The sequence below is a fragment of the Melanerpes formicivorus genome, unplaced genomic scaffold (genome assembly GCF_026170545.1).
Source record: "Melanerpes formicivorus ecotype bairdi unplaced genomic scaffold, bMelFor1.0.p_v2 SCAF_10, whole genome shotgun sequence".
In the NCBI taxonomy this organism is placed as follows: domain Eukaryota; kingdom Metazoa; phylum Chordata; class Aves; order Piciformes; family Picidae; genus Melanerpes; species Melanerpes formicivorus.
This window is the reverse complement of record NW_027142362.1, coordinates 19,766,394-19,792,579: the sequence shown is the minus strand read 5'-3', so window position 1 is coordinate 19,792,579 and position 26,186 is coordinate 19,766,394. Positions and strand designations below refer to the sequence as shown.

Here is a 26,186-nt window from a genome sequence, read left to right as displayed (position 1 = left end):
TTAATTTGATGTAACAAAGGCCATGTGCTCTATAGACACACATACACATATATATGCAAGTATTTATATTGTGTGTATACACGTAGGTATCATGAGCTTTTATCATATTTGTAGTTTAGCAAAGTATTCTGTACTATTACTTCATAACAAAATGTCAAAGTTATAAGTGTACATGTAGTTAATTTAATGCCTCTCAACAGAGGTTCCATTTAACCACATCTCCATTGTATAGGGGGGTGGGACTGTGGAGCACTTGGATCTCAGGATTGAGTCTCACATAAGTATGAGGAAAAATACAGTAAACATTTAATCTGGAAATACAGACTGTGTACCTGCTCATCCTGCTTCTGCTTCCCAATACTGCAAGAGGATTCTGTTAATTTTGTATGAAAGATAAAAAGTGTTAGTGTGCTACCAGACAGAAGGGAACTGCCAATCCTCTGTATCCTTGCACTTGCAGGGAATTAGGTGGCTTTATACACAGTGGTTGCCTCTCAGAATGAAACATCTTAGGGCTCCTTCTCTCTGAGTACAGACAAACTTGTATATGTTTGAGGCTTTCCTCTCTGCTGTTATGTTCATATTTAAATGTGGTGTGTATGTTTTATTGGTTATCTTACCATTAAGGGTAACCATGTTTTTGTGGCTAGAAGGATATGTGTAGAACTTGTAGCAGGAATGCTGAATTTGTTTTCTTCAAGCTGTGTAAAGGAGGTATTGATTTCTAATTTCTAATTAAGACTAATAAAGATATAAAGTCCTTGACTTATTTTTACTTGGTGTAGTAAGACTATAGTACACAGCTTTTTTTCTTTTTCTTTTTTTTTTTTTTTTTTATTTATTTGATCTTTGAACTGAAAGATAGTCTGCCAGTGAAAAGTTTCTCTTCTGTTATTTCAGAACTGAATTAAATTCATGTTGCTTGATTAGGAAAGGATTTAAGTGTCCTGGCTAAAAATCTCAGCTGTCTTTTGTCTTTGAGATAAACACAGTCTTCATTCCTGTATGAAGAAAACCGTGCATGAGTGCTGTGCATGTTTTAAAGTGTCAGTGATGACTGGAGTGGGACCATTTTATGGGTAGGAAAATGACAGGTGATATTTTGATAGTAAAATTAAAAATATATACATTTAAATGTCTTTATTGAAAGATCACTTAATATTCCAGTCATTCTTCCTGTTTTTAATGTAATTAATTTTGTAATCATTGTGGGGTAGGGATGCACTTTTATCATGGTTTTAGAAACATGTAATGGAGACAAGAATTCTAGGTATTTCAGTAAAACTTGGTGGAGCAAACATTTGAGTTCTCATCAGTACAATACTTTACAGATACTCAGTTTTCCTCAGTTTATGTAACTTCAAAGATTTTTACCTTGCACTCGTATGTTTTAGTTAAGTGTAGGGTGCGTTTGTCTATGGCTGATTTGACTTCTGCTGTCAAAGTCATCTTAGTGAATTGCGAGTAATATTGGTTTTTTTTTTAGTTCTCAGAAGTAGTCAGGCTCTCAAAATTGCTGGCAGGTTTTCTTTTTCTGTTTCTCTGTAATGGTTGACAGTCATATGGAACATTCAAATCTAGTGGGTGTTTTCTCTTTAAAAATATCTTAGCTGGTCCTCTGAAAATGAAGCTCTGTTTTTTCTAGGGCTGCTGGAACCATTGGCTATGGAATTTGCCGGTCAAAAGCAAGTGTCATTGTAGCCTGGGAACTGGCCAGGTATATTCTCTGGCTTTGACTGCCTGTTGTGCTTGACCTGATGTCATGAAGCTAGTTGTGACTGTGTTCAGGTGGCTCAAGCCATCGTGTTCTCTGCTGGAAGCTGAAATTAATTTACTGTTTAAAGAGGATCCTACAGTCTGAGTCCTCTTTACACGTAATACCTTGTTTTTATTGGTTTTTTTTGTTTTTTTTCTCTTTTCTGTCAGCTCTGTGTAATACAGAAATTTAACCTTCTAACATTTCCTTGCAAATAATTTGGTTTGTATTACAGAAGTTGATTTTTCAGTTAGCTATACTGGGAGTAATTTGGGTGAAGAAATGGAAACATAAATACGAGTGTATACTTCGCTTATTCTGCATTTAAATTGCAGTCTGGTCTGCAATAAAAACCTGCATATTAAACCAAAAATGGATTCAGGTGTATTTTAAAGTAGGATTACCTACACTGTGTTCCAGGGAGAGAAAGGATTCAAAACTTTGCTAAGAGGACCATCAGGCAATTACGTTCTAAGTCACCTCTGGAGGTTATGTGGTCACAGAACTGTAGAATAGTTTGGGTTGGAAGGAACCTTACCTAGTTCCACTCCCACTACCATGGGCAGAGACATCTTTTACTAGATTGAGTTGCTCAGAGCCCTCTCAGCCTGAATCTTGCACACTTCCAGGGTTGGATTATCCTCAACTTCCCTGGGCAACCTGTTCCAGTGCCTCACCCCCTTCATTGTAAAAAGTGTCTTTCCATCTTATATGCCCCATGTATTTATATGTGTTTAATTTATTTATATATATATATTTGTCGGCTGCAGTCCACTTCTCTGCTTACTTCAGAGATAACTTGACAGTTAAATGAGGTCACTGACTTGGATGAATTTTTCATATCTGTACTTACATGGGTTTTACAGTCTCCTGTCCATTGCTGACTTGCTCAGCTTAAAATCATGATTACTAATAAATACATCTTTTTTTTTTTTTTTTTTCCTAGTTCTTACAAGAAAATTTCTGTTCCTATGTCTTATGGCAGTTGGAAATGTTGTGACTAGATAGTTAGATGTAGTGCGAGTTAGTACAAACGCTTGGTCATACTTTTGGCAGAGGGTGTTGGTGCTGAAACATCACCAGGGTTTTCATCCCTTTCCCAGTGCAAGGTCAGGCATTTCTCTTTCCTCAAATTTTTGGAACATTTTTGATGCATGAGTGTGGCTGCTTTTCAGTTCCTCTTACTAACTGCTTTTGGTTATTATTTCTGCATTCCCAGCTTTTGTTTCAATATACTTCTATGGATCTGAAGTAATGAATTAAATTGATTTGCAAAAAGTTTTTCTGCTGAACAGCATAAATAAGCTTTTCTCTTCTGCTTGGGTGTTTTTTTCACAGCGGCCAAAGGTTTACATTCAGAAATTGTCATCAGGTTTTTGCATCATACCCTTATAAACATAAGGAAAAAGAGCAAATAGATTTAATTTCTTACCAATTTAAAAAAAACGTTGTCCTTCTGTCTGTTTCCCAGAAGGTTTTTGGAGTGATCCTTTATGTCCAGCAGAAAGCATGGGTTATATTGGTTTCAGTAGTAGACCTCATAATGAATAAACAGTCCTAAAGCAAACTAAAATCATGTAGTAAGAAGGACTTTGGAATAATATCAGTAGTAGCTCAACACTGCATTCTTGATAAATACTATAAAGGTAGGTGGAATTTAGTGTTTTTAAAGAAGGATTGATAATTTGCCTCTGAATTAGGATATCAATAATTTGGTTTCCATATGCTGAACAGAAGGCTAATACAAAGAAGGAGTGCACACTGTGACTGGTAGAGACAGATGTTTGCAGAAATCAATTAATGTTAGTGTATGTTTTACTGTAATGTTTTTCTTATGAAGACTATTCTGCTGTAGCTGCTGTTCTTGCTTACTCTTTTTGGTTTAGTTCCTTTGGCTCAGTGTTTGGCTGTTACAGATTTATAGGAGACCATGGCTTATTTTTTTTATGCTGGTGGTTTTACTGTCCATCTCTTGTTATCTAGCAGTGCTTCCTTTTCCCATTTTTTTGATTCTAATGTCTCTTTAGATTCAGTTCTCTGTTAATTTGTAGTAATTTCTCTGCAGCGTCAGTGTTTTCTAATTTATTGTTTTCTCTTTCCCATGATTGTTTTGTATACATTCCCATTCACCTCACATCTGTCATGACAGTGTGTATACATTAAATGTATTGGCCCAAAGGAGCATTTGAGGAGCATTACCTTGTGCAATGATATACAGTGCTTTTTGACATGAATAAAATATTGCACAAGTAACTGCCCTGTTACTATCAGTTAAAGCTGTCATAGCTTGCCCTGGCCATGAGTAATACAGAACATCTTGAGTGTTTTGTGTTGCTTGTAGGTTTTACATTGCTGGCCTGTGACAAGGCAGGATTTTAATTAACTTTATATATTCCTGGAATATAAATTAGCTTTTCAATAAAAAGGTCATAAATGTTTTTTTGAGCCCTGATATGTGCTACTACATGTTAGATATACAATCCTTTATTTATGGGGAAAAAAAGGAAAGTAAACTTGAATTGTAAAACTTTCATAAGGATTGCAAAAACTGCTTCATTCTACCAGTAGCCTGTGAAGCATGATGCCTACTGGTACTTAGTGCCTCTTTTGTAAGAAGCATAAAAGACTGTAATGGTGGAAAGTTCAGGTAATAAACCATTTTCTAGAATATTAGAAACTGTTAGGACAGGAACTCGGTAAAAGCAGAGAATAGGCCTTCTGTTGCACAGGTTCAAGGTACGGATGTGTCTTGAATTTCACATTCAGTTTTGGAGTCATATGAATGACCTGCAGGCAGGTCATTAGATTAATATGGATGATCATATAGGAATAAAGGAACTTAGGAAAAGGCAAAGGAATGTGGTATGGATGATCAGAGGTATGCAATGCTTCTTTAAAAGAGAGGGTCTTTGGGTGTAGTTGATACTGAAGGAGAAATAGCCACATTGCTTTGCGTATCATAGTTATATTACTAGGAATTGGACAGAATATTGATAGAATAACTGAGTTGACCCTGATATGAATATAGACTTTGGTTTACTGCTAAGGGTACTTTATAGGGGATCTAAGTGCTTATGCTATAAAACGAAAATGGTGCAACTTTGAAGAGATTCCACTTGTATAATGCAACTGTAGTGATGAGGCAGTAAATAGAAACGTTTATCTTGGTTTCATCTGGGATAGAGTTAATTTTCTTCCTAGTAGCTGTGGTTTGAATTTAGGATAAGAATGATGTTGATTAGACACTGATGTTTTAGTTGTTGCTGAGCAGTGCTCACATGAAGTCAAGGACTTTTCAGCTTCTCGCACTGCTGTGCCAGCAAGGAGGCTGGGGGTTACAAGTTGCTAGGAGAGGATGTAGCCAGGACAGCTGACCCATCCTGGTCACAGGGATACTCCATACCCTATTATATCATGCTGAACAAAAAAACCAAGGGGAGTTGGCTGAGGGTGGCAGCCTACTGCTCAGGGACTGACAGCGTATTCTTCAGCAGCTGGTGAGCAATTACATTGTGCATTGCTTGTTTCATATATTCTTTCATCATTATTCTTATTTACCCTTTCCTGTCCTATTAAACTATTTTCCTCAACCCGTGAGTTTTACCATTTTTATGTTTCTCTTCCCAAGTGAACCTGTGGTCAGCTATCTATAAGGAACTTCTGGTTTCTTAATAACTTACCTAAAACAACATCCCTGGGAAAAAAAATATTGGAATGGTCAGTCTCATTCACAGTGAATGAATTTAATTATATTCTTAGTAGTAGAATTACTTGATTATTATGGTTGTGAAATGTTTCCTGAGTTCCATGTAAGTTATGAGAATCTTGATTCATCTAGGCCGTCTGCAGAAATTACTTCTCATTGTTACAAACAGATTTAACTACTCTTAGCAATGTTAAGAGCTTTAGTGCACCCTGGCTGCCATCTGTTTAAATATTAAATTTTCTAATCCTTTTCAGAAACGACCCAGGTGACATCATACTTAAAATACCTCTAGCACAGTTTAGTCTAGGACCACTCATGTTGAAAATGGTAATGAATATGCTGTGAACTTGAGAAAAATCATTTGTGGTGAACATACAGTGAAGAACTCTGCTTATTTGGTTTGCTTATTTTGTAAAGTTTTTCTCCTCTTGCACTCCATTGGTAAAATATCTTTACCTATTCTTTGGGGAAAGGTAGTATAACATTAGTATGGCAGTAAATAGAATTCAAACATGTGAGTGTCACAACCAGTTCATTAGATGTTTTGGCATTTCCTGCCTTCAATTTGACTGTACAGATTTACAGCTTCTTGTGTTACAAGCTCATGCAATGAACTTTGCATAAAATAAAGTTAAATGTAGTCAGCGTCTTAAAAAGGTTGCTGAACCTGCCAATTGCAGAGGTAGGGGGAGGCAGTGCATGCTTGTGAGGACTGCTCCCTCTCAGAAAGCTTCAATTTTTCAGGGCATGTAATATGTGCAGCTTTATAGGTACCATTTTCAAAGAGCCTTGCAGAAAATAAAGCTTTCATCTGGTTTTGTAGCTGTTTTGTGTGTCTGAGCACTTAGCTTCTGTCAGAATAATTGGTTTTGTCTATAATGTGTAGCTTTGCCAAATTCTGACATTTTTTTCAGAGTGGGTGCTAAGGGTCAACTGATTTAAGAAAATGTATGTTCTTCATACTGATTGGGGATACTGTATCTCTTTTTATGTACGTCAGTTCTTAGACTGTGGTTCTGTCTTCATGTGTCCAGAATTCAGAAACTTTCAGATCATACTTAGGTGTTTGTTTTTATTTTCATTACCTTTCTAATGTATCTTTTCACTTCTCCATAAATTAATCCCCGTTTTGCTACAGGATATTGTAACTTAACCTTTTTGTAGGTACCGGAGTAATTCTTTTAGCTCTTCCCACATAGCTTCTAGCTTTTGGAGTAGACTCTTGAAGCTGGTTTTAATTGCTTTATGCACAATACATTATTTACACAGGGAGTGAAAAAACCTGTATTTTATTTACATTGATAGTGTAGGGAGGTAAAAAAAATAGCTAAAGTAGAATTTGAATAGAATGCTAAATTTCATTTTTCTAATATTCTAACAGTTGCTGAAATATTTTTCTAATTACAGCTGATAATATCTGTGGTTTGTTTCCCTTTGGAAACATTGTACTAAGTTACTGCTGAGTCATAATACTGCTTCTTACAATACATGATTTTCTTCTCTTATTTCTCTGGCTGACATGCTGTATTTCCAGATCTTCGAGAGGCTTTTGTGTTTTGTAGACATTTATACTTACAGGAGTTTGTGATGATGACCTAAGTGTCAACCTTTCCTCAGTTGTGTAAGTTGTGAAGAGACACTTGTGTTTAAGAGATATGCCTTGTACAAGACATAATATTTTGAGTATTTTTTATTTTCATGCAGAAGTGTTTGCAAAATATCTTCCAAATTGGGTTTTTATTTTGAAAGAATAAAAAAAGTAAGAAACCCCAAACATGGATGTGCTTTGCTTACCAGGGAGTGTTAATGCTGTTCAAGAGAAAAGTAGCAGATGAGGTACTCTTTTTTCAAAGTTTGAAAATCACTGTGAAGTCTGTGACAAGTGATGCCTAAAGAATAGGTTAAACCGTGTTTCCCTTGTGGACTGTGTCCATTTGACAACACTTGATGGAAGATCAGTTTTACTTCTAATCCCTGTATGGAAATGTTACTGTTTGGACCTTGTGCACAAGGCAGCACAAAGTGGCAACAGGAAGATTCGTGTGTATACAAGCAATAGGAAATCACTGTACTTGAAGGTTTAGCTACATTTTTAGTTGATTTTTTTTTTTCCCTATCCATTAGCAGTCTGAGCAGCAGTTACACCTTACTCCATCTCATCTGTGGGCTTTTATTAGGATAGAAATTCTTGATAGAATATCAATGATTACCTGTATTTGGCAGTGAGGTAGAACCATACTGTGGGTGCTCCTGTTTAAAAAAAAACAAAACCCTAGAATCAACTCTTCCCTTCCACACATTTAGGTGATTTCTGTCTGTGGATAAACTGAATGTATGTGCTAAGGACTGGAAAACCAGAAAAAAATCCCAACATTTTGTGGGGAAACTGCTGTCACACTCTGCTTTTTTGAATAGTGAGATAATATTCCCATTTTCATCTTTTTAATGATCTTTTGTACAGCCTTCTTTTAAATGAAAAGCCCTCTACTTAATTTTTTCCTTGAGTCTCATACTTAAATCTTGCAGGAATGTACTTATCTTTTTGGCTAAGTCTAAATGCCTAAGCTGTTCCTTATTTTTCTTTCTCAAGAAGAAGGTCCAGTGTATGCTGTAATCACTTTGTGTAGCTTCTGTCTCATCTCCAACTTTCTTTAGTTTATCACAGCATTCTTTCTCTTAGATCTATGCCCAACAACTTCTTGGTAATTATTTATTTATTAACAAATACTTTATTTTATTAAATTTAAACCCTAGAAGCAAGTTTCCTGTTTACTTATATGAGGATAAATTTGTCAGCTGCTTTGAGGCAGGTTTTGGGTGACAAATACAAATATTTCCCATAATTTCCAAGCTGACATGAAAAGGGAAGACTACATAAATTCCTTCTGGGAAGTTGTGTGTACATTCTGTCCAGGGCCAGTCTTCCCTGTTAAGCTGTTGTGGTTTACCCCCAGCCAGAACTAAGCCCCACACAGCTGCTCGATTACTCCCTGCTAGTGGGGTGGAGGAGAGAATCAGAAATGTACAGCTGAGAGAGCTGGTGGGTTGAGATAAAGACAGTTTGATAGGTAAAGCAAAAGCCATGCATGCAAGCAAAAGCAAGGAATTAATTCACTGCAGCATTGGTAGGCAGGTGCCAAGCTGGGCTTCATCACCATGCTGGCTATTTGGGAAGAAAAAGGAAGTAACTCCAAATGTCCTTCTCACCACCCCTGTCTTGCTCCAGCTTTATACCCTAAGTATGGCGTCAAATGATATGGAATGTCCCTTTGTCAGCTGGGGTTAGCCTTCCCAGCTTCTTGTGCACCCACTTGGTGGTGGGGTGAGAAGCAGAAAAAGTCTTGACTCTCTGTGAACTCTGCTCAGCAGTGACAGCATGCTGAATTAACAACCCTGTTTTGAGCACAAATCCAAAACAAAGCCCCATACTAGTTGCTGTGAAGAAAATCAACTCTATTCCAGCCCAAACCAGCCTGTAAACTCAGAAGAAACAACTTTATAAACTTTGACCTTTAACCCCATGCTAAAATCCTTTCAAAATTATTATTTCTCTCCCCTTGGAATACAGGAATATCTGCTGCACTTTTCAAATTATAAAGTCCTTTGATGACTGTGTTAGAGTTAAGACCTTCTCTTATTAGCCTGTTTTGTAATGCTTTTTTTTTTTTCTCCCTCTAGTGAGCTTTTCTTATACTTGCATTAGAAGTTGATCAAAGCTGTCCCACTTACCTCAAAGTGAGAAGACCTAAAAGCTGCTTGGCTTTCAGAAGCTGTAGTAAAAATCTGGAGGAAAAAAAAAAAAATTCTTACAGATTTGACAATGTTTACATCTGAGCCACTCAAGGGGTTTTAGGAGAGTTCTTTAGTGTTTGCTTTGTAACAAAATCTTTATTTTCCAGATAATGTAGGAGGTGGTTGTAAGTGGCAGGAATATTTCTGTTACTTTCCCTTTTTACCCTCTGTATGGTACACAATAGAAACACGAAAAATCTATTTTGTATAATTTCCTTACAATTTAATTTCAATGTTAAATGTGACATTTTGACAGAATTACTCCAGTTTTGAAAATAAAGAATTGTTAGACTGAAGTTACTAGGACTTCAAACATATATACATGAAATACTGAAATATTTATAGTATTGGCTGTAAATCCTGGCGTATGTATGTATGTCAAATAATACCTCTGAATCAATTTTACATCAGGGTATTGCACATACATCCGTGCAGTCAGTTACTTGACCATTCAGTTAATCCCAGTTTGTTTATTTTATAGAGACAATATCAAGTTCCTCTTTCTGTTACTGAGTGTTAAAACTGCTATGGTGACAACAGAAAGGAGCAGTGTTTTTAGTTTATCTCTTCATAATTTATGTATTTTCATGAAAATAACTTGTATATTTAGTTATGCATTTCCAGTCTCTTGTTTTGTTTGTATTTAAGATACAGGGATAGTTCTTATTTCCTTGGAAAGCTCACTTGTTTACTAGTCTCTTGTACCTAGTGATTATTTGCAGCAGCCTTTTGCATTTTAATACGTGTGATTTATTAGTTATTTTAGGCAAGCTTACATCTCAAAAAATTTAATCTTTTAATTTATCTGGAAGAAGTAGCCAGTGATTTCAGACTGGCTTAATTCCTATTTAAGAAAATAAAACTCTAGTGATGCACAATATTTGTTATTTGTTAGAGATTTTTATTAGGCCACTAATGACCGCGTTCTTTCTCTGAAATAAAACAACTATCCTCTTTTTCTCCATATTTTAACTCAGAAAGGAAGATCTTAAATATATTCATTATCATTAGAATTTACTCTGCCTTGCAGGCTCTTGGTTTTGTGTTTGGATTTTTCCTAGACACAGGAAATGCTAACCCAAAACCTCTTCAATAAAAATCATCATGTAAGTAAAAATATATTCACAGAAATACATGGAAAAAGGAGAAATTAAATTTGTTGTAAGTTTTCATTCTCTGAGATCTTGGCTGCCTGAAAATGTGTGGCAACCATTTAATTGTTATGATCTCAAAATGCTTAGAATTACTTGTAAGTTGACTTACTTTAATTTGAAATGCAGCATATTTTCTTTTTATGCGTACTAATTATTGCAAGATGTGAAGACTTTGTCCTGATCCTGGAATCTGAGGGTTAGTAGCATGCAATAATTGGTATTAGTTTCTTCACATAATGGGGAAACCCACTAACAGACCAGAAGAGGTATCAGTTTTGTACTTTTGTGCTTGAAAACACAGAATCTGAAACATAAGGGGATGATCATTCGTTATGCAGTCAGGTGTAGCTTTGGAAGCTGTGGATTTGTCCTTGGGTGCATTTTAAGTTGTCAACTGATAAGACAAAAAAAGAACTGTTGTGTAAGCTGCAGGTAAGTTGTGTGTTTCTTATGAAGAAAACTCTCATAAGCATTTTGTTACATAAATGTACTACTCTTCTCTTAGCTTAGGAACACCTCCCCACTCCCCACCTCCATTACGTTCCACTTGTTTTCCCAAGTTTCATTTTAAAGTTCTTTTCTTCTCTTCTCATCCCCTTTCATATGACGTAAGCGAAAAACCCGGCAATTCTGTTCCAGTTGAAGGGTAATTAACAGCTTTGTTCTGCTGCTTGCAAATATTCCAGTAGAGTATCTGATGAATCTGAGCCTTTTTTTCGGTTCAGTTGTATAGTCTGTAGCACTGCCTGTGACTCACAGAGCCGTTAAGCATCGTTTTTCTCCTGGCTTTAACTGTAGTTTCTAAGAAGGTGGTGGACAAACGTCTTTGCCTTCACCTTCTGTTCAGCAGCAGTTCTTTCTCTCTGTAATTGTTAGTAGTATCGTCAAGTTTCTCAGTCTTCATTCCAGCCTTTGTTAATGAAAACCACTTTCTTGGCAGGCATGAAGTTGGATAAGAAATACCCAAATTCTTTTGTGTAATTAATTTTTATTAGGAATGCAGTTGACCTTGCCCTGGGATTTGCTGAAGGTAGTTTCATGCTTGCCTCTTCGCTTTATTTATTTATGCTTCTTGTTTAGTCCTGGTGTAACAAAGTTTCATCAGCTACACTTGGTTAGTATTTCACTTACTTAAATGTGTTCCTGCATTACCTTTTTTTTTTTTCTCAGAGCCCTCTCCTAGGCAGAGGTTTTCCAGAATAGTTTCTAGCTTTATAACAAAGAACTTGGAATTCCAAGTTAAGCCAAAAGATCTCTGAAGGCAGTGGTTAACATCAGATTTATTCTACTGCAGTTCAAGTTACTGCCACTGCTGTTTTGAAAACAAAATTATATCCAGCATACACAGAACTTGGTTTTTAGGTTTTGATGTTTTCATTTTATCCTGACAGTTCCCTAGAGTTAGCTTTTGAAATAGGCTTTACGTGTGGTAACAATGTCTTTTAATCTGTGTTCAGCTACACGTTTTAGGTCTGTTCCATTTCATTTGCCAATCAGCAACTGTATGTGGGCATTTACTCCTCCAAAATGGCCACTTGCCCAACAGGAACTGTGATGTTAAAAGATATACAATATATGAGTTGTGTTTCAAATTCTCCCTTTTTACTTTTTTTTTTTTTTTACCCCTGAAGAGAAGGAGAAAACAAGAAATAAGGGAAAGGAGAGCTGGGCTTTTGTGTTCTTGTTTTCTCATTGTCAATAGATTTTTCTCCTGGTGCTGGACAGATACATTTTTAGCTGAAGTAAAATATAAAAGCTTTATTGAGTAATTCTAATTTTAAAACTTTGTTACATATCATGAAATTATACAGTAGGTAATGTTTAAGATTAATGTAGGTTAAATACTAGGTTTTTTTGAATTGACGAGAGCTGTTCACTTGGAAGATTTGGAGGGCTCCTGTGTGCAACATGTTGGCAAGTGATTTGTCAGTATCATAGAATCGTAGAATGGTTTGGGTTGGAAGGAACCTTAAAGATCACCTAGACCACACTGCTAAAGGCCTCATCCAGCCTGGCCCTCAACACCTCCAGGGAGGGCAAATTGTTTATGGATGGCTGAAAATTTTCTGTAATTGTAGTTTCAGAATGTGAAAGTACAAACACATAACAAAATGGAATAGGATTGCTTTTAAAGAGGGAGAGTTGTCACATGTTTATGCCTTCTTCCTTTGTGTTTGGCCATATGATCAGCTTGCTTAGAAAGCTGGTGGACTACATGCTGGCCACACTGCAGAATTGGTACCATCAATGAATATATTCACATGGTCTTTCATAATTGATTGTATTTTCTATTTGCCTCCTCTTCAAAGGAAATTAGATGTCCTTGTGCCATATTTGGAAGCAGTTACAAACCTTTTATTTGTGGTCCTCAGGCAATGAGCTGGAGGAAATAAACCAACTATTGCCATTGTTGCCTAGTTTCTGGTTAACTTCAGTAATATGTAGTCACTATGTTTGGGCTCTGTACAGAGACAGAGATAGTTTACATTTGTATTCAGAGATTATTTTTTTTATGGATAATACCAGATCAATTTGTTGCCATCAATGTGTCTGGTTAAAGGTTGCTACCTGTCACATCAAACTGAATGTTGTTTATTGAGAGCATAGGTCACTACTAACAGCTCAGATTCAAGCTTCAGTTTCAATTTTTAGAGATGCATATAAAGGGAATAGAAAAAAAATCAGTTTATAGGAAAAGCAGTAATTGCACCTTTGAGGTACTTATGTAAGTTCTGAAATTTCTGAATTAAGAAAGCTGGGTAAAGCATGAAAAAGCAAATTCATTATTCTTTTTTCAGAGGACTTTGGAAAGTCGCTAGGCCTCTCGAGAAGCCGCTAACTTTGTCACTGAAGACCAGACTTTGGACGCTTGCATTTGTTGGTCTTGCAGCTGCAATTCAGATCAAACAGTGGTTAGCAATTCCTGACAAGTGAGCAAATGTTGCATTTTCTGTGGGATCAGGGACCTGCATGTAATAACACCTGTGTCCTTCAGAGGCTGAGCCATTGGTGTATTTTGTAGGGACAGTGAACAGAAGGTGTTTCTATATGAAATGTGAAGAATGCTCACTGCCTCTGAATGCGGTTAGCAGTTGTGGCTCCGGTGTTTGTGTGGTAGACCTGTTGTAAGGATTTTGTGTGCTGCAGTACAACTAAGTAGCTGGGGCAAGGCTTGCTGAGGCTAAAACGAGGCTTTTGATACAGGTGCTAATCTATTTTAGGGAACACTAGGCTGAAATAAAAGCAGATTTTTAATAGTACAAATTGTGCTATTTTGGCTTTTATTTGGCATGGGAGCTGTGGTCTAGGTCTCTGTTGGTTTGTTTTAATTATGTTTTTTTTAAGTGCAAAATACCACAACAGAGTTGCATAGTATGTTATCTTTGCACTGCAAGCATTAGAACTGTAGTAAGCCCAGCTTCTCACTAGATGGCAGAGACCTTCCCTCTGCTCTCTGGAGATTTAGTGTTAAATTTGGTCTTAATAGGACTCAGACTATCAAGGAACACAGGCTTCTTCAGAGAGTCAAAGGATGGAAACTGATCATTCAGAAACCATATAACCCATGGTTAGTGATTATAATACAGAAATCAAATGTCTTGTGTGCAGTAGGAGGTAAAGCATTTTTGGGTTACTTTAAACAATACCTCTTTTAAAAGGAGCAGTTTGAAAACACTCGTCTTTTGAAAAAAACTTGCATATTAAGGTATGAGCTAGCTTGAGGTAATTTACAGCTGACATCAAGAATATTATTATTATGCTTTTATTTTTGCAATGCTTGAACATTGAATAAATTATGATAAAATTAGCAATGTTTCTTTATTATGTTTCATTGAGTTTTAATCCATGTGGAAGTGTCATTCATAATATGTTGGCATTTTTCTTCCTGAACTTGTCAGGAAAAAATGATCTGTCAAATTGATTGATGTCTTCAATTTGAAAGAATGTTGTAAGCTGTCAGGTGGATTTGGCAAGCAGTTTGAACTTTCACAGTAAACCAGTGTTGTTGCATTGCTATGCTTTCACTTTTACCTCTGCAGTATCAGTGAGCCCTTCCTTAAGAAGTTGTCCTGAAAACTTGGCGTACTTTCAGAGTTGTACACTGTACAATGCATTAATATAATGGGATGCATAATACTTGATGCTGTAAATTTATCTGGAAGAGTTGTAACGTGTATTTGGCTTTGAATGAATAGGATAGGATCTACATAATGTGCCTCTCTAGCTGTCAAGCCATCTCTTCTGGTTTCTGTTTCATGTTCTGACATGGATTTTAAGGAGATCTCTAATTAATCTTAGAGGAAAGAGTATCTTGTGACATTAGGACTTAAAATTTTGTTTGACAGTTGGAGCCCTTGGTTATGGCCTGAATTAGCAGACGATTTGTTGTAAAGTGAAGGTTTCCACCGGTGCTCCATTCACTTATATACAGTTGTGTAAGATCTTGTGCCTTTTTGTAAGTCTTTGTCCTCAACTTTACTGTTCATAAAGAGAATATTACTTTTTTTCTACAGAATATTAATATATTTTAATTGAAACTGTGGCAGTTCAGGCTGGCTGCATCCTGCCACTTAAGTTTACACCTCTGGTGTCCAGAGGGTCTAACCCAGTAGGTGGACACAGGAAATAGCATATTTCATACCCATAATATCCTGCGTCCTATAAATCCATCTGCAAAGTCATTCACTTCCTCTATCTTCCGTCTCTGCTCCCATGGAAGATGCTCCCTATTGGGTAATGGTGGAGGAGTATCTGAAGGGCTGCTAGGCCTAATGCCAGGAGGAGAAGGGGCTGGGGGGGCAGTCTCAGACCTGGCCAGCCTAGTAGTGTGCGCAGGGAAGAAAGAGCCCTGAGGGTTTGGGGTATACCCTCAGGTGGGGAGGTGGGAAGTGTTGGCAGGCTTTTGGGTGTGTTATAGGGGACTCTGTATGCTTTGGGATTCTTTTGTCACCATGCTTGTAGCTTCTGTAAAACACTTGCTACTTTTCCATTTAAATTTTCCAGCACTTTGGCAGTCTATTTGTGTGAGTGTCAATCTTTTGCCCCTCTCAAGGGCAAGAGTGGATCTGCCTGGCTTCAAACCAGCACAGAAACACAGCAGAATTAAATCTGCTTTCTATTAATTTTTGTGTATATGGATTTAGAAAATGCAAGCTTTTGTGAAAGTAACACATTAAGGAAGTTGCACATACACTTGTACTTTTTTGTTTAAAATAAAGATAAAAATAAATCTACAAAATGTCTTTTGTTTAACTATACTGTGAGGGTCTGAATTCCATGTTGTAGCACTTACATAGCTAAAATAATGGAACTTTTGTAATTCTTGGTGATTAATCTTTTGCTACTTGCTTTCTTAAAGGACTATTAGGATTTGTTGTACCATGAGTAATAAATTCTATAGATAATATTGCACAGCTATTGACAGTTTGTTTTTCATCTTCAGGACTAATGGTAAAGGAGTAAACCAATATGGCAGCTATGGTCCCACCTGTGAAGCTGAAATGGCTTGAACATCTGAACAGCTCCTGGATCACAGAAGACAGTGAATCTATTGCAACAAGGGAGGGAGTTTCTGTCTTGTATGCTAAGTTAGTCAGCAATAAGGAAGTAGTGCCATTGCCCCAGCAGGTACTGTGCCTCAAAGGTCCTCAGTTACCGGATTTTGAGCGGGAATCTCTATCTAGCGATGAACAGGACCACTACTTGGATGCCCTTCTTAGCAGCCAGCTGGCACTGGCAAAGATGGTATGCTCAGACTCTCCATTTGCTGGAGCGCTTCGGAAACGTCTGCTTGTGTTGCAGCGTGTCTTCTATGCACTTTCCAATAAATATCACGATAAGGGTAAGGTGAAACAACAGCAGCATTCACCAGAAAGCAGTTCTGGATCAACAGATGTGCATTCTGTCAGTGAACGTCCCAGGTCAAGTACAGATGCACTAATAGAAATGGGGGTTCGGACTGGATTAAGCTTATTATTTGCACTGCTAAGACAAAGTTGGATGATGCCTGCATCAGGACCTGGCCTCAGTCTTTGCAATGATGTTATTCATACTGCAATAGAAGTTGTGAGCTCTTTACCACCTCTGTCTTTAGCAAATGAAAGCAAGATTCCACCAATGGGATTGGACTGTTTATCACAAGTAACAACATTTCTGAAGGGAGTAACAATTCCAAATTCTGGAGCAGACACTTTAGGTCGTAGATTAGCTTCTGAACTGCTTCTTGGTTTGGCTGCCCAACGAGGTTCCTTGCGCTATCTTCTTGAATGGATAGAAATGGCTTTAGGTGCTTCAGCTGTAGTAAACACCATGGAGAAAACCAAGTTACTGCAGAGCCCAGAAGGAATGATCAGCTTTGATTGCTTTATGAGTATATTAACACAGATGCGACGATCTTTGGTAGGTATCCAGCTTTGATTTTTCTACATTGCAAATGTGGTAGCATTCTTAACTTTAAATAGTTTCTCAACACTGAATGCCAGTTTGATGAATGGTTTTCGTATTATCTTAAGGTGGGGTTTTTTTGTGTGAAATATTTTCTTTCAAGCATTTCCTTTCCTTTACACCATCTCTTTCTCTCCCACCTTGTCTACCCATTTCCTCATAGGTAAAGATGAAACAGCAAACTACCTACTGTGCTGTCACTTTCAGCATTATGCTGTAATTTCAGAAAAAGAATCAATGGTACACTTAATCTTCTTGCAGTTTATATTTCTCATAGCAAAACAGAAAGAATGGAGCTGTTTCTTAGGCTTGCTTTGCTGGATTTGCTTAGAATTTACACTTTTGCAGTGGTTCCTGTTCGAAGTTATTTATATTGGACATTCTTGCTCCTCAGTTGGACTTTTGCTTATACTTCTTTGGAGAATCAGTAAGATTTAAGATGTTTAGTATTTTTCTATAGCTCAGAAATTAATGCGGTAAGATTATGAGCTAAATTGGTTGGAAGAGTGGCACACTACTGTGTATGTTAAGTGCTTACTTCCAGTCCTACGTGAATATTCTTTTTAAAGCTATGAATTTATTGCACAACATGCAGTAAGAAGCAGTGTCAGGCTTCTACCTTACAAGCTCAGACTGAAACAGGGAACGTCTTTTTTCCTAAGGTGCTCATTCTTTTCTTTCAGGTTTGTAATGCTTGCTAATAAACATAAATTTTAAAAAGTAAAAAATCTGAAGAATGGAGATCACGAGAAGAGCATGGCATTGGCAGAACTTAATGTTTTGATGGGCAGCACAGCTTTGTTTTGGTTTTAGACTAGATAGAAAGTTAGAGACCACAATATGGAAGATATGTAAACATAAACCCGATGATTTGTAATTTTGAACTGAAGATCCCTTTAAACACAAATTACATGCATTTTACGATGAGAAAATATTAGAAAAACCTAAATCTAAATCCAAAAATTAACACATAAGAATGTTTAAACAGTGTTTGTCACGTTTTGGTTATCCTGAAGTGCATAGTATCATAGTATCATTCAGGGTTGGAAGGGACCACAAGGATCATCTAGTTCCAACCCCCCCTGCCATGGGCAGGGACACCCCACACTAGATCAGGCTGGCCAGAGCCTCGTCCAGCCTGGTCTTAAACACCTCCAGGGACGGGGCCTCGACCACCTCCCTGGACAACCCATTCCAGGGTTTCATCACTCTCATGGGGAAGAACCTCCTCCTCACATCTAGCCTGAATCTCCCCACCTCCAGCTTCATCCCATTCTCCCTAGTCCTATCACTACCTGAGATCCTGAGAAGTCCTTCCCCAGCCTTCCTGTAGGCCCCCTTCAGATACTGGAAGGCCACAATTAGGTCACCTCAGAGCCTTCTCTTCTGCAGACTGAACAGCCCCAACTCCCTCAGTCTGTCCTCATAGGAGAGGTGCTCCAGCCCTCTGATCATCCTTGTGGCCCTTCTCTGGACATGTTCCAGCACCTCCACATCCCTCTTGTAATAGGGGCTCCAGAACTGGACACAGTACTCCAGGTGGGGTCTCACCAGGGCTGAGTAGAGGGGGAGGATCACCTCCCTCGACCTGCTAGCCACACTTCTCCTGATGCAGCCCAGGATCTGATTGGCTTTGCGGGCTGCAAGTGCACATTGAGAGCTCATGTTGAGCTTCTTGTCCACCAGCACCCCCAAGTCTCTCTCCTCAGGGCTGCTTTCCAGGTAGTTACTGCCCAGCCTGTATTTGTGCCTGGGATTGCCTCGACCCAGATGCAGGACCCTGCACTTGCTCTTATTGAACTTCATGAGGTTGGCTTGTGCCCACCTTTCCAGCCTGTCAAGGTCCCTCTGGATGACCTCCCTTCCCTCCAGCGTGTCTGCTGCACCACACAGCTTGGTGTCGTCAGCAAACTTGCTGAGGGTGCACTCAATGCCAGTGTCCATGTCACTGACAAAGATGTTGAATAAGACAGGTCCCAGGACTGATCACTGAGGGACTCTGCTTATCACTGGCCTCCACTGGGACATGGAGCCATTGACAGCCACTCTTTGGGTGCGGCCATCAAGCCAGTTCCTTATCCATCTAGTGGTCCACCCATCAAACCCATGTGTCACCAGTTTGGAGACCAGGATGTGGTGTGGGACAGTGCATACAGATGCCATAGCTCAGGGGAGAAAGGTAGTTTACCTGTGGTTGTAGAAAGAGCTTTTAATTTTGCTTAAATACATAATGTATTTTGTATAGGTGCACTGTTGCCGTATGGAAGTATTTTTCTTGTAATAACAACACTTAAAAATTCTAGGGATCGTCCACTGACCGGAGTCAATGGAGAGAGCCAACTAGAACATCTGATGGCTTATGTTCTCTTTACGAGGCAGCTCTGTGTTTATTTGAAGAAGTAAGTCTTGAAACCAACCATGACTTAAAGGTAGTTGTAGCTTACTTCTCCCTCTGTGTGATTGGTGTGTGCATGTGGATATGGTTCTGTCTCTGCTGAGTTATTCTGGAGTAGCAGAGGAAAGCAGAAAAAGGTGAGAAACAAAGTAATGTGGGCAAGGTAATAATATGGTGAGGGATGATTTGTGTTTTAGGCAGAGAGTCGTATTGAGGGGTAATTAAACTTGCACTGAGCATTCTGACTATATGGGAAGGAATTAAAATGCTGCTTGTAATAAATCTCTCATTTTGATAGGTTTGTCGAATGGCATCAGACTATTCACGAACATGTGCCAGCCCTGACAGCATTCAAACGGGTGATGCTCCCATTGTGTCTGAGACCTGTGAAGTGTATGTTTGGGGTAGTAACAGCAGTCATCAACTCGTAGAAGGAACTCAAGAAAAAATCCTTCAACCCAAGCTTGCTCCAAGTTTTTCAGATGCACAGACAGTGAGTGACATTTGTAGTGATACATTATGTAACATTTGACAGTTTTATACTGGAAGTGTGAAATTGGAAAATAGTACTTTATTCTGAGTCTCAAGTTGTGATGAAGATACAGTGCTCAGAACCAATCACACATTATTTTGCTGAAAGAATCTCATTACTGTTATTGATACCTGGAAAAAACATTGTTTTATTTATAATGACACACAGATCCCTGCAACAATATAGTAATACCTATGAAATATCTAATTAGCTTTTGAATGTGTTTACAGAGACAGCTTTGCTTGCCTGTAGGATTGGGGATATTTTGTTACTGTTGTTTAAAAGGTATCTGAACTGCTCAATCTTCTTTTCAATTGGTGGTTTTCACTCCAAGGTTGCCTACCTAGTTTAAAAGTCCAAACCAGGCTGACTGCTGCTGCAGCAACCTTCATTAGTGTTACGAAGGTCAGCATACAGTGTGATCCTTCTGCTCTCATTCAGTTTCTACATTTGCAGCTGAGCACTTCTGTTGATGCCTGACACAAAATATAATAGTTTTCTGTTATGGTGCTGGCTTTACCGTGTTGACTGAAGTACAAGCTTTTCTTTTTGGTCACTAAATGTTTTAGGTATATTTTCTGAAATTGTTTCTATTTTTGTCACTGATATATTGGACAAGTTGAAGGATCGCAGGACCTGCCTTTATAAATCAAGTTTATGCACTCAAAAAACTTTGCTTGAGGAAAACACTAATGCACAGGAGTGGAATAAGTGATCTGAATGAACAAGTTACTCTTTAAATAGTATTATATACACCCATACAATATGTTTATGTGATTTACACTGGGATAAAGTATTTTGTTCTTTAAACTTCATTGTTGATCTTTGTAGAGTTTGTTTCCATGAGTACATTAATTTACAAATAGACTTGTGACCACATAGTCTACGAGCTGCTTTTATGCTGGTTTATGATGTGGGCGTACAGTGCCTGTATACTGCAGACTCAAACCTGCTTTGCACTTCCCATGTGCTAAGGCTGCTGTAAGAAATTATTGCAGGGTTAGTTGGCTTGCTATTAGATTATTCTTCAGAAGTGTGCTGAATTTCCAGTAGAGACAATTTCTTACTTTCTTAAAAACTTTGGGGTTTATTTCTTCGGTGTTCTGTAATTAAATTGCATAGTCTCAAATGCTAGTGGGATTTTTGATGTTTGGCTTATTTCTGTTACCACTTGGTACTGGTTAAGTTTAAGCAAAACCTACAGGGCATTATCAAGCTGTTACTTTGTCATCTTAAGAAATAAAATACCTTCTAAGGGTATCCATTTCGATCAATGAGTCTTGGAGAGCTAAATGCAGCTTGAGTTCTGTAGTCTGTGGAAGAGATGTAAATAAGTAAGATAAATTAATTGCTATTTAACTCAAGGAAATAGACTGACTTAAAATATTTTTCACAAATGCCAATTTTTCTGCTTGCTGAAGTCCAAATTTTCCTTAAATTTTACGTTCTTATACTAAAAGGTTATGCAAAGAATCATGACATTCTGTTAAGAAATACTTCTAGACCTATATTGCATTTTATCTAATCTTTCTTTCTCACTGTTTTAACCTTTCTCTTTGTAGATTGAAGCTGGGCAATATTGTACCTTTGTTATTTCTACGGATGGTTCTGTTAGAGCCTGTGGTAAAGGCAGCTATGGAAGACTAGGACTGGGTGACTCCAATAATCAGTCCACGCTGAAAAAATTGACTTTTGAACCTCATAGGTCTATCAAAAAAGTGTCATCTTCAAAAGGATCTGATGGCCACACTTTAGCATTTACAACAGAAGGGGAAGTCTTCAGTTGGGGTGATGGTGACTATGGAAAACTAGGACATGGAAATAGTTCAACACAGAAGTACCCCAAACTTATTCAAGGTCCTCTGCAAGGAAAGGTATGTTTTGTGTAGTAGAACACCTCATTTCCTTCTGTTCAGTTGTGGCAATGTGTAAAATTTGAAGTACATAGTATCTCTATGTTCTATATTTTTTTCGAAACTTACATTTGAACTTAGGTATGCTTTCACCAAAGTACTAAAACTTACAGTTGTGTTTAGGCATGTAATCTGAAAGGGCATTGTCAGTAAACCTCCTAGTCTTAAAACTTACTTGTGCTTTTGCTGAACAGCAGTGACATTTCAAGAGATGATTGCTTTTGTTAGCTGTAGCATTAGGAGTTTTTGAATACAACTTTCCAGAGGCTGCAGTTGAAAAGTGGCTTCATATTGTTGTTGAAGGCAATCTCTTCCCTATGTTTTGTCTAGTGTTTTAAACATCCACTGAAGCTTCTTTATGCTGCTCTAAGTCTGGGATATCATGATGTTAAACTTGCTTGATCAGGACTAATTTCAAACTGAACATGATCACTTTTAAACTTGTCTCTTTGTCTACTGAGCAAATACAAAATAGAAATGATGCAGAGATTGATTGATGTGTATATGTTCACATGAGTGAACAAGTTGATTTACATAGACTCCTTCTGAAGATTGACTTAGATAAGCTTTCAAACTTCCTTTTCAAAGTGTGTGAAAACTTGATTTTATTTGTGCATGTGCTGTAGGTTGTTGTATGTGTCTCAGCTGGATACAGACATAGCGCTGCTGTTACAGAAGATGGAGAACTGTATACGTGGGGAGAGGGAGACTTTGGAAGATTAGGTAACTTTAAAATATCATGAAATGCTTTTGGAATAATTATTGGAGTTGGTAATGATACCATACGTGTACTTGCCTTGTTCTCTTGTCACACAACTCTTTAGGTACACATACCCATAGATATGCACACAGGTGTGTATACATAGATGACTATTAAAATTAGTGCTGAGCCTCATAAAAGATTGTGTAACAGTTAATTTAACAAATATTCTCATCTTTAAACATTTTTATTTTCAGAAAAAAGCTGCCTTTATTCATTCATAAGACTATGTAAGATTGCTACTACTACTGAAATGTAATCAGTGGACATTTTAAATAAACTGGAATTGTAGATAACAAATAATCTAGTGATGGTAGGATTGAACAGTCATGAGTAGCTGGCTAATAATATCCAGAGTCCAATTCTAATCAATGGTGATGCTAGTAAGGACATGAGAGACTTAAGTTTGCCAGAATGACTTTGTATCCTTTTATCTTAATATGTCTAAAATGTTAAATTTATCTGAAGTGAAAACCAGTGTTTCTGTTTTGCTTAAATATTTCCTGTACAGCTGCTATGCCTAGTATAAACTCACTCTTATCAAGCAAGTTCAGTTGAACCAACAGATTCTGCTTATAAGATCACGTCAAGTTAGGTTTCAGTTGCTTTATGTTTTGTCTTGAATGTTACAATCACCAAGGAGAGAGGTGACAGCAAGTAACTGACAGGGGCAGAAGATTAGAATAGTGGTTTACAACATAAACTTTGTCAAGGTGATTGGTGCCAGTACTCAGCCTTCCTTTGCTGTTAAGAAAGCAACACTGGATTAGGAGTTTAACTTGCATTTTTGAAGGGAATTGTAGAAACATTCTCATTTAGTTTTAGGTTAATGTGGAGTTTTTATGTGCTTTGTGGAGCTTAACTTGGGGTATAGTGGCATCTAGTGCACAGCTGAAATGTAGCATTTAAGCACTTAAGGCTAAACATATAGTAGTATTATCCCTCTTCCCCATTTTTCTTCTGTATCTGCAGACCTTCTGTAGCTTCTAAAACGTGTATCATGCTTATGGGGAAGTAGGTGATACTGTAATGTGATTGGCTTCTGCAAAAAGGACCACTTAGAATACTTGGTGACTGTCTAATTAGTTTGGTGATTTTGTCTGGGCAGTATCTATGCTTCTATTGACAGTAGTAGGAGTCTGCCCCAATTTTAGTTTCCTCACTGTTCAAGATACCTGCTGCCCAGTATTAGGGAGTATGGGTACCTAATGAACTGATGTTGAAGGCAGTTGTACTAGTGTTTCTAGTTGTTTTGAGGTTGGTTGGTTTGTTCTGTTTTTCTTGTGAACTAGACATAAAATGATCCTGTGATTTAGTGGCAGTAAGGTATGGACAAATCTTCTGCAGTATGTTTTAGAAAAGTGTCATTTGTTAACCTTTCTACTGATCTTTCCAAAAAGGGGGCAGAAATTATCATTTGTGATGATTACAATGTATATGGGTTTTGCTGAATCTTACTGAAGTGACAAGCCATAAATCTTCACAAAAAGAAAATCTGTTTTTCTGATGTCCTTAGGTCATGGTGATAGCAACAGCCGCAACATTCCAACTTTAGTGAAAGATATCAGCAATGTAGGAGAGGTTTCCTGTGGCAGTTCACACACAATAGCTCTGTCCAAAGATGGAAGAACAGTGTGGTCATTTGGAGGAGGAGACAACGGTAGGCAAAACTAAGATTTTGGTAATAATTTTCATCTAATTCCATGTTCCTCATTTCCTCATTGACCTTCCACCTGTGTTTTCTCTTTTTGCAGGCAAACTTGGTCATGGTGATACAAATCGAGTATATAAACCTAAAGTTGTAGAAGCCTTGCAAGGAATGTTTATTAGAAAAGTTTGTGCTGGAAGTCAGTCTTCACTTGCCTTGACATCAACAGGGCAGGTAGGTAAAGACAAGTTTTCACTCCCATGATGGCAGTTGTTGCAGATGGTGTGGGTTCATTATTTCAGCATTTATTGGTTTTGATTAGTGAGAAAATACTCAAATAATAATGCAATAACAATAAAAGTTCTTGATTAAAATACTGTGATCCTGGTGTGCTAGAGCAATTAAAAATGTGTTGAAGATGTAAAAATACACTTTTCTGTACCCTTGCTTAGTCACAGAAAATGAATTAATTTTAGGTTTATGTTTATTAAAACATAACCAGTGCAAATTCAAATTGGGTTCAGGAAGCAGCATGGGTCCTAAAAGCACAATGCAGTGAAAAGCTTGTAATTTTTAATGCATGTATCAACTCAGTTGATTAAGTGTTTTAAGAGGTTTTTATAACGTTATGTGTATTTTAGAATGTAAATGTTTAACTGGAAGTTTTATCTCTAATCTGAAAATCTTGAGAGAGCTTGGAGGTAAATGTTTAGGTGGTAAATGAAGGCCCTCACTGGCGTGATGTGTATCCATGTAATACAAAAAGCATTTCTACACAAGTAACCTAATTGCCCCCCCCCAAACTCATTCCATTGTGATTCAAGGGCAGTGAGCTTTTAAAGCATAGATTAGGAATGTTGAAATTTATGGCAGCAGTTTAATTTCTTGCAAAAGCCTCCATGTTGATGTGCTCTGTGGCCAGTGATCTGAGTGGTTGGATGTAGATTGAACATCCTGAAATCCTGTTACCTGAAATGTATGTTGGAGCCATGAAAGTACTGCGCATGTTTTGTTGAAAGAGTAATTTCAGTTACTGTGCAGGTGGTTATGTTTGTTCATGGTCACCAGTAATACCAATTGGACCTCCTGATATTTTGTGGTTGCTTTGCTCTAGGTTTATGCATGGGGCTGCGGTGCATGCCTTGGCTGTGGCTCTTCAGAGGCAACTGCTCTCAGACCCAAGCTGATTGAAGAACTGGCTGCTACAAGAATAGTTGATATTTCGATTGGTGACAGTCACTGTTTGGCACTTTCCCATGGTAAAAGGAATAAGATGTAAAGATACAAAACCCTTTTGATCAAACACACTTGTATCTCAGGTTTTGTTTTCTACTTTATTTATTTTTATAGATAATGAAGTTTATGCTTGGGGTAACAATTCAATGGGACAGTGTGGTCAGGGAAACTCTACTGGTCCCATCACTAAACCGAAGAAAGTAAGTGGTTTAGATGGAATTGCAATTCAACAGATTTCAGCAGGAACATCCCATAGCCTTGCCTGGACAGCTCTTCCAAGGGACAGGTAATAATGACATTGGGGTACAGGTATAATTTAAGTTTTTTAATACGAGTTCGCTTTGGAATACATTTAACTCTTCCCTGAAGGTGTTAACCACATCATGTGTTTTGGGTATTCTGCTTGTAATGTGTTGGACTGCAGAGTCCTTTCTTCTCTCTTTCTTTCCCCTGCTTCTGCTCCGTTTCCTTCTCTTCTTTTCAAGTTGTTAACAGATTACAAGTCAAAATAAAGCAGCACCGAGTATTTGTATATTACTCTTTTTATAAGAAGATTTCTAACTGTTGTTTATTAAAAGTTACCAGGATAGGCATTGGTAGAAGAATAAACTCTCTTTTTTTTTTTCCTTTTTTTCTGTGTGTACTTCTGACAGGATTTTTTCTGGCTTAGGCAGTCTCCTTTAGTGTAACAGGGAGTGAACTAAGCAGAAGATTTTGGGGAATGGGGCAGCTTAGACAAATTACTGAAGTGGATTTAAACATCTTAACAGATTTCTGTATGGTTACATGTTAATCGGGACTAAAACTAGGTACCAAAATAGTATGGTTATTAATATATAGTGACTGAAAT

General features: G+C 37.6%; 1 protein-coding gene across 11 annotated transcripts in view; it reads left to right on the top strand.

Moving 5' to 3' along the window:
* Positions 1 to 26,186, top strand: part of HERC1 (HECT and RLD domain containing E3 ubiquitin protein ligase family member 1) — a 94,583-nt gene that overhangs the window by 1,200 nt on the left and 67,197 nt on the right. For 10 of the 11 annotated variants that reach the window (XM_068144072.1, XM_068144074.1, XM_068144068.1 and 7 more), the window contains exons 2-10: positions 15,852 to 16,807; positions 19,156 to 19,251; positions 19,546 to 19,740; positions 21,342 to 21,653; positions 22,319 to 22,415; positions 23,969 to 24,112; positions 24,207 to 24,334; positions 25,215 to 25,359; positions 25,451 to 25,622. In XM_068144072.1, the coding sequence (XP_068000173.1) occupies positions 15,878 to 16,807; positions 19,156 to 19,251; positions 19,546 to 19,740; positions 21,342 to 21,653; positions 22,319 to 22,415; positions 23,969 to 24,112; positions 24,207 to 24,334; positions 25,215 to 25,359; positions 25,451 to 25,622 (2,219 nt within the window). In that variant the 5' untranslated portion in view covers positions 15,852 to 15,877. Of the gene's footprint in view, positions 1 to 1,699; positions 1,718 to 15,851; positions 16,808 to 19,155; positions 19,252 to 19,545; positions 19,741 to 21,341; positions 21,654 to 22,318; positions 22,416 to 23,968; positions 24,113 to 24,206; positions 24,335 to 25,214; positions 25,360 to 25,450; positions 25,623 to 26,186 lie in introns of those variants that run through there. The other variant, XM_068144064.1, reaches the window with a different exon arrangement.